The sequence below is a fragment of the Crocodylus porosus genome, unplaced genomic scaffold, assembly GCF_001723895.1.
Source record: "Crocodylus porosus isolate Cpor-Errol unplaced genomic scaffold, CroPor_comp1, whole genome shotgun sequence".
NCBI lineage: Eukaryota > Metazoa > Chordata > Crocodylia > Crocodylidae > Crocodylus > Crocodylus porosus.
In genome coordinates this window covers 22,399,977-22,412,098 of record NW_017728948.1, presented here as the reverse complement: position 1 = coordinate 22,412,098, position 12,122 = coordinate 22,399,977, and the positions used below count along the sequence as shown (strand labels likewise).

The 12,122-nt window shown below is 49.2% G+C and overlaps 1 protein-coding gene across 3 annotated transcripts in view; it reads right to left on the bottom strand.

Annotated features, from left to right (window-relative positions):
- Positions 1-11,028, bottom strand: part of CRMP1 (collapsin response mediator protein 1) — a 70,630-nt gene extending 59,602 nt beyond the window's left edge. For 2 of the 3 annotated variants that reach the window (XM_019553367.1, XM_019553368.1), the window contains exon 1: positions 10,799-11,028. In XM_019553367.1, coding sequence (XP_019408912.1) covers positions 10,799-10,837 — 39 coding nt within the window. In that variant the 5' untranslated portion in view covers positions 10,838-11,028. The remainder of the gene's footprint in view (positions 1-10,798) is intronic. The other variant, XM_019553366.1, reaches the window with a different exon arrangement.
- Positions 11,029-12,122: the final 1,094 nt, after the last annotated feature.

The following is a 12,122-nucleotide window of genomic DNA, read 5'->3' as shown; positions in this document are numbered from 1 at the left end:
TTTTTCCCTTTTTGAAGATAGGGACCACATTGGCCCTCTTCCAGTCCTCCGGCACCTCGCCAGAGCACCACGAGTGCTCATAGAGCCGCGCCAGGGGTCCCGCAATGACCTCGGCCAGTTCCTGTAGAACCCTAGGGTGAGGATCGTCCGGACCAGCGGACTTGAACACGTCCAGCCTCTCCAGAAGTACCCTAACTAACTCCTCGCTAACCCCTGGCCCAGGCATATCTTGACAATAAGGAGCCTGCTTGCTCTAATTGTGCATGTACCAGATGCCAGGAAAATATTGTATTTAAATTGCTTCAGTCCAACAACACCTCTCTCATGAAAGTACTCAAAATTGTAAATGGTGCTGGACATGCCCTGGGCACATGATACTCTTCAGCATATGGAGGACATGGAGCAAGAACAGGTAATCAGGGTTTATTTTCACAACCTGGTCTACAGCGCTATCTGACACATCATAGACATGGTCTCAGAGTGAGGAGTGTGTCAGAGGCCTATATAACCTCTACTTTAGGCAAAGTGAGAAAAACAAATGTTCCAGACACATGAGTTTGCATAGAGAAAATTAGCAAGAGGCTGTGTATATGAGGCTTTTCCTGGGATGCCAAAAACAAGATGCAGAGATGAGCTTTTCCCTCTGAACTACAAGGAACAAGAAAGGAAGAAAAAGAAGCCCCCTGCAACAGCTGGCAGGTAAAAAGCAGCAAGATCCTGAGGAAATGCTACAATTAAGGAAGAAAAAGAGAATTCTAAAATGATATCAGAGCAATATTGGCATTGTATCAGCATTAACATAAAAACTAAATACACTTTTCACACCATAGCTGTGGACTAGCTCCACTGAAATCAGTACACTTATGGTGTAGTCAAGAGAATTTGACCCAAATTATTTATCTTCCACTCCTCACCAAGACCTCAGCAGTATAACAATCACAGCAATACAATGCTGTCTGCAAAAAAGGTTTTACGTCAGGGTGTGACAGAATCAGCACCAAGCAGTGCTGATCTTACAGCAATTCCATTTTCTCAGCACTTAGCTTTCCATTTCTTCACAGCAAAGCTCCTTGCTGAATATGATACAGCACCTACTATGTACAGAAATCTACTTTCAGGTGCTTTGCATGGTTTTCCCGGTGATTTTTGCTAATCACAGCCAGACTCCTCTTGCTTAATCTAGCAGGAAAGCAGCTTAGGCTGTGACATCACAGCAATTTTCATGGCAGCAGAAGAATAGGCCACAAGCTCGGCGTCATTCACTGCAGGAGGAGGGGCTTTCTGCTGCAAGAGACAGCAGCTCTCACCCAGACACTACTATTGTCTGTGCTGCAGCAGGAAATACATAAAGCTTATGGAGTCTGAGGAACCCATGTTTTCTGCACATATATCCATTATTAAAACTTTGGCTGATCCCTCTGCAGCTCTTTTAAAGTATGGAAATACATTGTCTTGTATCAACAAATAATAAAATGCCTGGTACAGCTGAGAAAAGAGTCTGGACCAAGTCCCTGTTAGGAATGGAAACTCAGATCTAGTCCTGAATTTTGCTGAGTCCCTACAGTTCTAAAAGCTTGGTTCAACCCAGAGTTATTCTGAACCCATATTCAAGTGTTATGGTTTATCCATATATAGGACAGTTGAAAATTACTGGTTTTCCTCCTAGCCCTCTTGTGCTCTGAGCTTCAGGTAACTGCCTTTTAGAAAGCATTACACAACAAAATATGGATATAGATTCTCAGTCTAGACAGAGATTGCTGAAAAATAGGATGCTGACATAAATTATAATGCTGTTCCCTGCCATGAAATGCACCAACTGATTATTATCATGGCCAGTTAATTTAGCATGTCCAATGAAAATAGTACGACCATAAATCATTGTGAAGTGACACGCATTTTGTCTACTTTATTCATTCTAATTATATCACAGCCACACATCCCTTTTATGCACTTCCCTTTTATGAAGCCACACCCATACTCTGCAACAGGGATGCCAAATTCATATATAAAATGAAGGGGGTTAAAAATATTGAAAGAATGCCTATGCCATTCCAGGCAGAAGAAAAATCTAGGAAAACGGTAAAATGCTTATTTTAATAAAATAACGGCTCCTAAAAGAATAGCACATCTTTGTTTTTACCTTTGTTCCATGAGTGGCACTCATCCTGAAGCCTAATGTCTCCTGGTACCAACTGAGCCAATCTTGCCTTTTTAATTAACTACTTAATTGCATTAGCTGGATGACAACAAGATCAGCAAAACAAAACTAAATCAGGCCAGCACAATGAAAGTGTGTCCAGGCACCACTTCATTCTTGGATTCAGTCTTTAACTCTTGTTCAAACTGCAACCACTGTTAATTGATAAAGGCTTTTGAAATCTACCACCCAGAAGGTCTAGGCCTGAAAGGTGAAGAAACCACCTTCAAAGACAAATTCTTCCCCATGTAATTCTATTGACTAGAGTGAAATTAAACCAGCAACAAATTTGACTTTTAGTCACTCACCAGAGTTTTCAGAGCTCCACAACTCATAATGAGAGTTTGCACCCAACCCTAGGGTAGCACATGGGCCCAGAGAGGACTATGAATCTTGCTCCAAGGAGCTATCAGAAATGGTCCCTCACGTTCCAAAACCACCTGCATTTCTATATGCTGTTCCTAAAGATGTGTTATGTAAAGATGCTGGGCTCAGTGCAGTAAAACTGAAGGTGTTAAGCTATGCTGGCATACTGAATCATTTCAGAGTGAGTACACCCTGCTGCTAAGCCTTATAAAATACCCTAGAGAGTGCAAGAAGACATGGCTCTGTTTGAAAGAGAAGGTTTAAAAGCCATAGGCTGATAATTGTATTCTCTTTGACTAGCAGAATCCCAGCAACAAAACATCCTGAATCGATGGTATGGAGGATTTCAAAAGCCACTTTCTACTGGAAGGCAATAAAAGTAAGATGCCCAATGTTCCTTTATGCCTTTGAAAAATCTCCCCCTGGAAAGTTAATTCCTTTATACACAGTTCACAGATAAGCTTTTTAATGGAAGCAGCCAGCTCCATAACCAGACAAGTTGCAAAATATTTAAGCTATTTTGGTTTTAGCAAAGCACTGACAAAAAAGGAGTATTTTTTAAAAGAAAGTTAGAGGCAAAAGTAGAACCATCTCCTTCCCAAGCATGTGTGTGCAAAGTCCTTCTCAAAAGGGTAAAAGAAAGCCTCTACATGGGAGTCCCTACAGCTCTGTCTGTTTAAAAAGGTTTGTTCTTAATCAGCTTTCTTCCCTCTTCAGAATCCTCATGTCCAGGTTAAACTCTATAGGAAATATTTCCATAGCTAGTGCAAAAACTGAATCAACAAAGGGTGTCACTTGTAAATCATTCTCCTTGAGGCATTGTTTCTGATAGCATACTAATAGAGTCCCCTGCCCAAAAGCTTTTAAGCTTATTCTCCTAACAAATGTATTCTTATACACAGTAATTCATTTATGAAAGATTCTGTGGAATATAGCCACATCTTAAACTGGTGCAAAGCCAATTTATTCATTCATGTTTATTCAATTAAAGATCTGATACTCATTTTTTCTGTTTTGGAGGCCTACCTTTCTATTAATCTACCAATTTCATTCCTTTCTCATAGAAACTAAAAAAAAGGTTATTCTGTACAAGCAAAACACACGGGGATTTCTTCAAAATAGATACCATGTTTATTGCTTTTCAAATATCAATACTGCAGGCACACTACACCCCATATTCTGGCAGAACAGCATTCATTGAGAGTTTCATTTGAGTAAGGACTGGGGAATGCAGCATCAAAGTTGTTCCATTGGGTATCATTATATCTACCCTCCTTGGTGACACTTTTCTATTACACCAATTACAATTGAATTTTCCAAGTCTCAGCAGGCTAGTCCCAGGAGTGGTAAACACAGGGGGATAAAATAGCTGTCATCCAGCAGAGCTAGTTCATGTAATCAAAGAGCAGTTGTATTAAAACTATAGGGAAGCCCTCATCAGGACACAAGGACAAATTTGATCTGGGGTAAGTAGGTACATCTCAGTAGAGTCTGAATTTGACTCTTTCAAAGGGTTGAGTGGAAAGAGCATTCCAGCAAAGAAGTTAGGCACAAGAGACAATAAACTAAAGTAACTGTGTCTGGATGTTATTCTATCATCTTCTTCTCTGATAAATAAATTAGGATCAGCCTTAACTGCACTGCTTTTTCAATGTCAAATCACTTGAGGATTCACTTATCCCTTTAAATATAGCCTCGTGCTGGGGACAGTGTGAAGCCATTCCACCCCAGGAGAAGCATGCCCTGCGCTATATCTTGTGAAGTGTGACATACTCAGTTAGCAGACCTGTCCTCAGTAAAGGCATATGGACTGGTGAGGAGGGGAGAGGGCAAGTCTTACCTCCCAGACTCTCTGTACATTCCCTTTGTCCTGCATGTGGCCCTTAAGTAAGCCACAGAGAGGATGGGTTAGGATGGTAAATGGTTACCAACTTCGCTAACTCTGCTTGCCCTCTGAGCAAAAGAGTTTACTTAAATTTGGGGCCTGATTCAGCTTCCTCCCCCCACAAAGTCAGTGAAGAGTCCTGTTAACTTCAGCACATACACAAACAAGCCCTTGTCCTACAACTCCCACTACAAACAGGACAACTCCTACAATGCTAGATTACATCTTGTCAGGCTAATACAGGAAGGCTTAGTTGCAACAATTGGGGGTAACAGAGGGCACATCTGCACATGGACATTTATACAGCAAAAACTCCTGCACAGTACGGGTTCGTGTCTATATGTGCATGCCTGTACTGCACAATAACTATGGTGACTTACACAGACTTGGGCATAAACACTTGATTTGTTACTGCACGGTAACATACATGTAGGTGCCTTACTATGCAGGAACACTATGTGTGTGGACTGACTTGGGACTAAAGTTAGTCCCAAGTCAGTCCACACACAGCATTACTGCACTTGAACGGCTGCACCTGTAGATGCTGGCCTAAAAACCACAGTAAATTACTGTGCAGTAAATTCACGTGTAGACATGCCCAAAGGATGGTAGGGGTGCTAGTCCTTGTTAAAGTTTTTTCCCTACCTGCTACCAGCATCTCCAGCTTCCCTGGAGTTTACTTTTGGCCAGCTGAGTTTCACCCAAGCACTTGGATCCTTGCACTGTATATATACACACTAACTAGCTGCAGCAGAAAGGTTAGCATAGCCCCGGCATGGGTTCTTTTAACACTTACGTCATCCAGCCCTCAACCAGCATGAGAGCAATGATGTGTGAATTGCTGATGTCTGTCAGTGAAGACAAAGCCTTGAATCTCAGGAAGAGATCGTTCTTGGCAGCCCAGAGAATTAGATATCAAGTTGAGTATTCCCATACTGTTGCTGACTTAGCCCACAAGCTCCCTTAAGCAGTTTTACAAATGCCAAAAAAAAAAGGGGGAAGGAGGTAAGACCTGGGGAAAGTGTACACATTTGAAAGTTTACCCATCCTGACCCCCAGTGATCCGACTGAGAGGATTGTGACCCCAGCAGGAATAATCCATTATTATCCCTCACCTGGATTACTGTAATGTGTCCCTCTCTGGCCTCTCTGCTTCTCAGCTCTACACATTTCAAACAATGAACACACTACAGATAAAGTTATCTTCTTCCCCTTTTTCATATTCCCCTTCCTGTCTCCTTTCTCACTGAGTTCCAACCCCCCTCTTCACTTTCAAGGTTTCACAGTGCTACCCACCTAAACCTCACCTTGCTTCCTACTACACACCTATGGACTACACTCTGCCAGGTCCAGCTGAGTCCTAAGTCTCTTCATCTTCTTTTCTCCTCAAGCCTTTCTGGGTCATATTTCCAGCTGGCATTCTCTCCTCCTGAAAGAACCACTTTCCTCTTCCAGGTTTCCTTGCCTTGTGCAGGTTCCTCCTTAATACTCACTTCCTATGGCTACCACTCCACCACTCAACATCCTTGCCCTTAAGCTTGTCCTCAACTGAACTCACATTGCAACAGTTAAAAATATAACTAGTAAGCTATGTGGCATGCACTTTTAAATACTGAAATTGCAAGGTCATTTGTATCGGGACCTAGTCTTCTTGCATGCCTGGAAAATACCAAGCTCTACTGAAATACAAGATAAAACTACAAACAATAGGGGTTTCAATGCTTCATAGCATCAGGGCAGTGTCCCAGATTCCCCAGCATATTTGAAGATACATTCTACATGGTATGAGGCAGTGGGGGCCAATGTTTTTGGTAGGCATGCTACAAATTAACCACTCCGCACTCTCTCCAAGAGCCACTCCAGTCCCCTTCCCCTGCCTGATCTGTTCTGCGTTCTTCTGCCAGCCCTGTGCTCCCTGCCTGTCCTGCTGCACTGCTTTCTGCTTCCTTCCCCGTGCTCCCTGCTTGAAATGCTGCCTCTTTCCTGCTTGCCACCCTATCTCCTGATGCTGTGCTGTCTGTCCCCTCCCCAGTCTGCCATGTGCTACACACAGAGACTGCCCATTCCATTCATTCCACAGGTTATCCACCCCTGGTATAGGCATAGACTTTGGTATGTATAAACACAAGGTTAAAGGTGATGGGCAAGGGAATGTACACAGGAGATCAAAGACCATGCTAAATGAGCCCTGCCTAATACCCAGAAATGGCCTAGGAAGGTCATACAAAAGTTGACTGTCTTAGTTTCATCCTGTACATTGTGCATCAACTTTTTCTTGAACACCTTCCATTCTCTCTACCTCTCCTGTCCATTTGTTACTCTTCACTCAAAAGCAAATGACGGTGCATCAAAGCCTTGAGACTTACTGTCACCATGCAGATGAATATGGGAAGTACTTATGTTTATGTAGATCAGCTCATAGCCTCTGCTCACGCTGCACTTGGAGCACACCTTTGCATTCCCTACAGTACACCATGGAGAATTTTAGTCATGTTAATAGAACCCATAGAAGTCTACTAGGCACTTCAAAGACATAGAAAGATAGAGTCCTTGCTCAAAAATTCTCACAAGCAAAAGGGCTGGATTTTGTCATAAGGGTACTGCAGCAGAACACTTAAGAGACATGATAGAAGTGACATTTGCCATGCAATTGGCTCCCTGAAAGTGCTCTACAGACACGCAGTGACAAACGTCCATTTAAAAACAGCTGACCATCCAAAAAATTAACCCTCATCTAATAAGGGATCAGATGAAGGTGCTCCAAAGTAGAATGCCTTAGGGAACTTCTGTAATCCCTGTGTGCGCTGGGGACTGGGCTGGTTGCTGTCTGCAGGAAGGGAGGAGGGAGAAGGGAGGGGGAGGGAGCTGCAGGCGGAGGCTTGCCCAGCCTAAGCGGGAGGGGGGCACATGGATTGGAGCCCCCCTGCCTCACAGCCCCCCTTCACCCCTCCTTCAGTTCAGGCCAGGCTCCCCCTCCATCTCCTCCTTCTCCCCTCCACTCTGCAGACAGCACAAGCCCAGGCCCAATCACACACTGGGGTACAGGGATTGACAGAGGTTCCCTAAGGCGCTCTACATTAAAGAGCACTGGAATTTGGGGGGGGGGGGGAAGAGGGTCTTCATCAGCCCAATTGCAGGACAGGCAGGCAGGCTCGATCCTCCCCATATAGATGGACATCTGTTGGGTTGGGGGTCACTCTAACTCGCGGCACTATATGCAAAGTTAGAGAGGGAACATGCATGTCTGTCAGTGCGCAAGGTGTCTCATTACAGCTCCAAAGGCACAACTTTGACCTCTGCTCCAAACTTTTGCTGCTTCAGCTTGGCAAAGCAATAAATGGATGCATGGTCATTCAAGCTGAGGCAGTCAGATATGATGCTAATCACATCCTATCAGAGAAATATGCATGTCTTTCTCACTCTAGCCCAGTGGGTCCCTAGACATGGATGAGCCTTTTTGACCCTCCCACATGAAGCCTTTCACTGATATACCACACCAAGCTGAGATGATGAACAGGAAGCAGACAGAGAAGAAGGTTCTGGAGTTCAGGCAGATGACTGATTCATTTCAGTATGTCTTTATAAAGCATATTCAAAGTAAGGAACAGATTTATAAAAAAAGAGATACATATTAGACAGTGAATCCTTTTGACACACTTGTGGGCACTGCAGAGGAGGTGAAGTTCCAGTGACATAAAATGAGCAAAGTCTTGACAGAAGAGACCAGTTAGAGTAGCGGGACTGGCTTAGAGACACTTGGGAGAGAAATGAATGAAGGCAGACAAAAACTGGAACCACTGATGGTGTGCAGGACTCAGGAAGGGATATGATACACTGAATACTGCCCATTTCAACCACCCTACCAGAAGATGGCAAAAAATAGAGTGAAGTCATCTGACTTCCCTTGTACACCCAAGAAAGTCCTACAGACTTCAATAGGAGGTTGTGATGCAGAAGGAATGGAAGATCAGCATGTTGGAAAGAAGTATTGACACTCCATAGCAAAAACTTTGGTATATAAGGTTGAGGGCCAACTCATGCTGAAAACCAATTGACTACAAAGAGAACAAGAGCTGGCAACAGGGGGAGAGAGTTAAGACATACCCAAAGGGCTGATTTGATTTGATTTTTGTATCACACTTTTACAATGATTTCACTCATATTTAATAAGCCCCACAGAGGCTTGAAGCTGCAATGGACTTTTACCAATTGTTTCCTTCCAGGAACTCACCATGCTACATTTGCTGGTAAGAGCTGTACTACGGGTTATTTAAGGATAAAAAACATACATTGTTTGGATGGGAGCAGTTTTGGAACAGAAGTGTCCAGTAAGGAATATCCAGCACTAAGCAAACTGCTCAATTTGCTTTTTCTGAAGACAGAAAAAAAATTAAAATTAAGACAAAGAGGTACATTAAATGTGGGACAATGTTATTGTTTTCACCTTTGATTTGGTCATGGAAAAAAAAAAATCACAGTAGGATTAATGAATATTCATTAGGAAAGGCTTTAGCACATTCTGTTTCTCATGCCAGCTTTTCTTTTTCTCTTGTCAGCACAAATTAGGAAAAAGTGAGAACTGAAGACATTAAAATGCACTGTAAATGTAGGGGCAAACAATTTCATGCTTCTGGTTTCTTTTTTTGCTCAAAACTGAGCAATGTCTACCTGCAGCTGGGCACCCTTTTACCCTTATTGTCACTGCAGAGGAAATGTAAGGCTCCAACCATCAGCTTCTACCTGTGCTACAACAGTGGGTCACAACCTTGTTAGACTCAAGGCACTCCTTGGAAAAAAACAGCTCTTAGCTTTCACTCCTTTTTTGCATGCAGAAGAACAATAGACCAATTCTTCTCTTGCAAAAATACCTCTGAAAGACCACAATGGGCGAGCATGGTTTTGACACTATGGCTTCCAATTTGAGATCTCTGGGTTTATCTTGTGAATCATGTGTAAGTGTTTACCCCCCTAACAATGCTAGTATTGGTGGCAACACCCTGAGACACCCTTAAAAGGCTCTGGTAGTGTGCTGGTTTAAAAATCACTGTGGCAAGTACTGTACACTCAGTGCCATGGCAAGTGGGGGGAGGCCAGCAGAGCGACCGCCACGGGGCACAGAACCGAAGGGGTGCCAACAGGTGCGGCCCAGCCAGGATGGGACATGGGCAGGACCGCGAGCGGCTTGTTTGGGGGGTGCAGGGATGGGGGTGGCTCCTGCCGCTGGGTGCACTCCAGGGCAAGTGGGGAGGGGGAGCATGTGCCCCCCAGATCTGTGCATGGGGTGAGGGCGGGATGCCGCTGTGGGCTTTGCCCCATGCACCAAACTTCCTTGCCATGCTACTGCGTAGGCTTGCCCAGAGCACAGCCAGGCCCTGCCTCAAACGGTCCACAGAGAAAAACGGTAGATGGAAAACAGGCAGAGGGTCAGTGAGGGGGGAGCCCAGTGTCCTACAGCAAGTTGATGACAGGGGCCCTTGCCGGCCAGTCCCTCCTGCCTCTCTCAGCATCAGGGAGGCTGTGCCACACCAGTGAGCAGGCGTGGGGATAGCTCCCCGGGTGGCAGTGACCAGAAGGGTTTAGAAGAACCTCAGAGCCCCGGGCCAAGCCCTGACTGGAACGAGGTCTGGCTGAGGTGTAAGCCCCGCCCTGAGGCTGCCATGTCTTCAGCCAGCGAGTCCTCACCCCCGCGCCGGGCGCTGCGCCCCCCCGCCCCCGGGAGCGCGGGTCGGACCCTCGGGGCTTGTCAAAGGCGCCAAGTGGCCGAGACCCCCAGGACCAGCCCCGCCCTCGTGTGCAGCTCTACCTCGGCCTCAGCCCCGCGGGTCGCAGCCGCAACCGGGAGAGACGCCGGGGGCCGCAGCCCTGGCAGCGCTCGGGCCTCCCGCCCTGGCTCCAGCACGGGCAGGGGCCGGCTCTGGCATCATGGCGCTGTTTGACCCCCCGGCCGCGCCCCCCGCCACGTGCGCCGCTCGGTGCACAGGTGCCGGCGCCCGGCCGGGCCGTCCCCTCCCTCCTTTGTTCTGCCTCGCAGCAGCCGCCGCCCGCCAGGCGCACGGGTCCGCTCCTGCCCGGCCCCGCCGCAGCGGGCCAGGGGAGCAAGGCAGCCGCCCTGCCACCTCCCCCCGCCACCGGGATGGTTTCCAGCCCAGCGCTCGCCCGCGCAGGGCCCGGCCCGCGGCAGATGTGCGCGCGGGGTCCGCCTCGGTGCAGCCGCCCGGGTCCTGCCCTCGCCCAGCCGCCATCACCGCCCCTGTCCTCCGCGGGCACCCGGCGGGGGCCATCCCTCCCCGGCGCTCGGGGCTCTGCCCAGCCTCCGCCCCTCGGCCCGCGAACAAAGGCTGCCGGCTTACCGTGATGTGGGGGATGCTCTTCTTGCCCTGGTAAGACATGCTAGCTCCCGCGAGCCCCGCGGACGCCCACGACCGAGAGCCGCCGGGAGGGGAAGGCGCACCCGTGAATGGAGCCCGCGGTTCCCCGCCGGGAGGAAGGAGCCTCGGCAGAGCGAGCGCCGTTTTTCCCCGGCTGCAATACAACAGGGCCGCGCCTCGCGGGGGAGCGGGCGAGAGCTCCTTCTACCGGCGGCGGCGGCGGCGCCCGCCCGGCTCAACCCAGGAAGCGCTTCCTTTTCCGCGCGCCCCCTCCCACCCCTTCCCAGCCCGTCAATCCATCTGTGGCCTCCAATACGAGCCTGGAAGATGCCGGGTTCCCCCCACTCCCCCCCTGGCTCCCAAACCGCAGCCACAAGCGCTGGAGACGGGCGATCACTGGGCCCAAGCCCAGCGCCGCGTTGCCCGGGATGCCGCGGACAAAGCCGCCCCCGCGGCGGTCGCAGGCCAGTGTCACCCCCCGGGCGGCTCTCGGGCGCATGGGGGGACGCAGCAAATTGGTGCTGGCAGCCTCCGTCGGCACCTGCTGCCAGCCCGCAGAGCAGCCGCACGAAGGCGGCGGTGCAACCCGGAGCGCCCGGGCGCGGCCCTGCCGGGGGCCTGGGGCGGAGAAGGAGCCGGGCGAAGGGCACAAAGGGCACGTCGTCCCCCTCCCGCCGGTGCCCCGCGGTGTGTGCCGCGGGGGTGGCAGCTCGTCCCCGCCAGCCCGTCGTCACCCCTGCCCGCGGCGGGGCGCGGGGACGCGCCGCGGCGGGCAGCTGGGAGCCGCCGCGCCTCTGCGGGATGAGTCAGCGGTGCAGGGGGGGTCGGAGCCGCGGCGGGGAGGGGGAAGGGCGGACCGCACTGCAGCTGCTCGCCCGGGCTGCAGCCACTGCAGGAGGCAGCCCCCGGCCGGCGGGGACACACACGCACACCCGCACGCGTATACACGCACACGCTGCACCTACAGAGCGCAAGGCCCTCGGGACGCTGTGCTGCACCTGCTTCGTGCTCGGAACAAAGGAGAAGTGGGAAGAAAAGGCGTAGGGCTTTAAGGCTAAGGAAAAGCCGAGGGGTGACAAGGGGCAGGCTGTTGTTTGCCGGGTGGGTGTGTGGAGGTGCGTACACACACATAGACAGAGGAAGTGGGGGTGCAAGGCCCACTGGTCCCCAGAGAAAAGGGAAGCGTAGCTCCATTTCCCGGACAAGCCGAGCCAAGCCCTGCCTGGCGGGCTGCGGAGCTGCCTCATTTTATGCCTCCGCTTTCAGTGCTGAGGCTGGCCCAGGCCCCCTCTGGGAGCTGCACCGC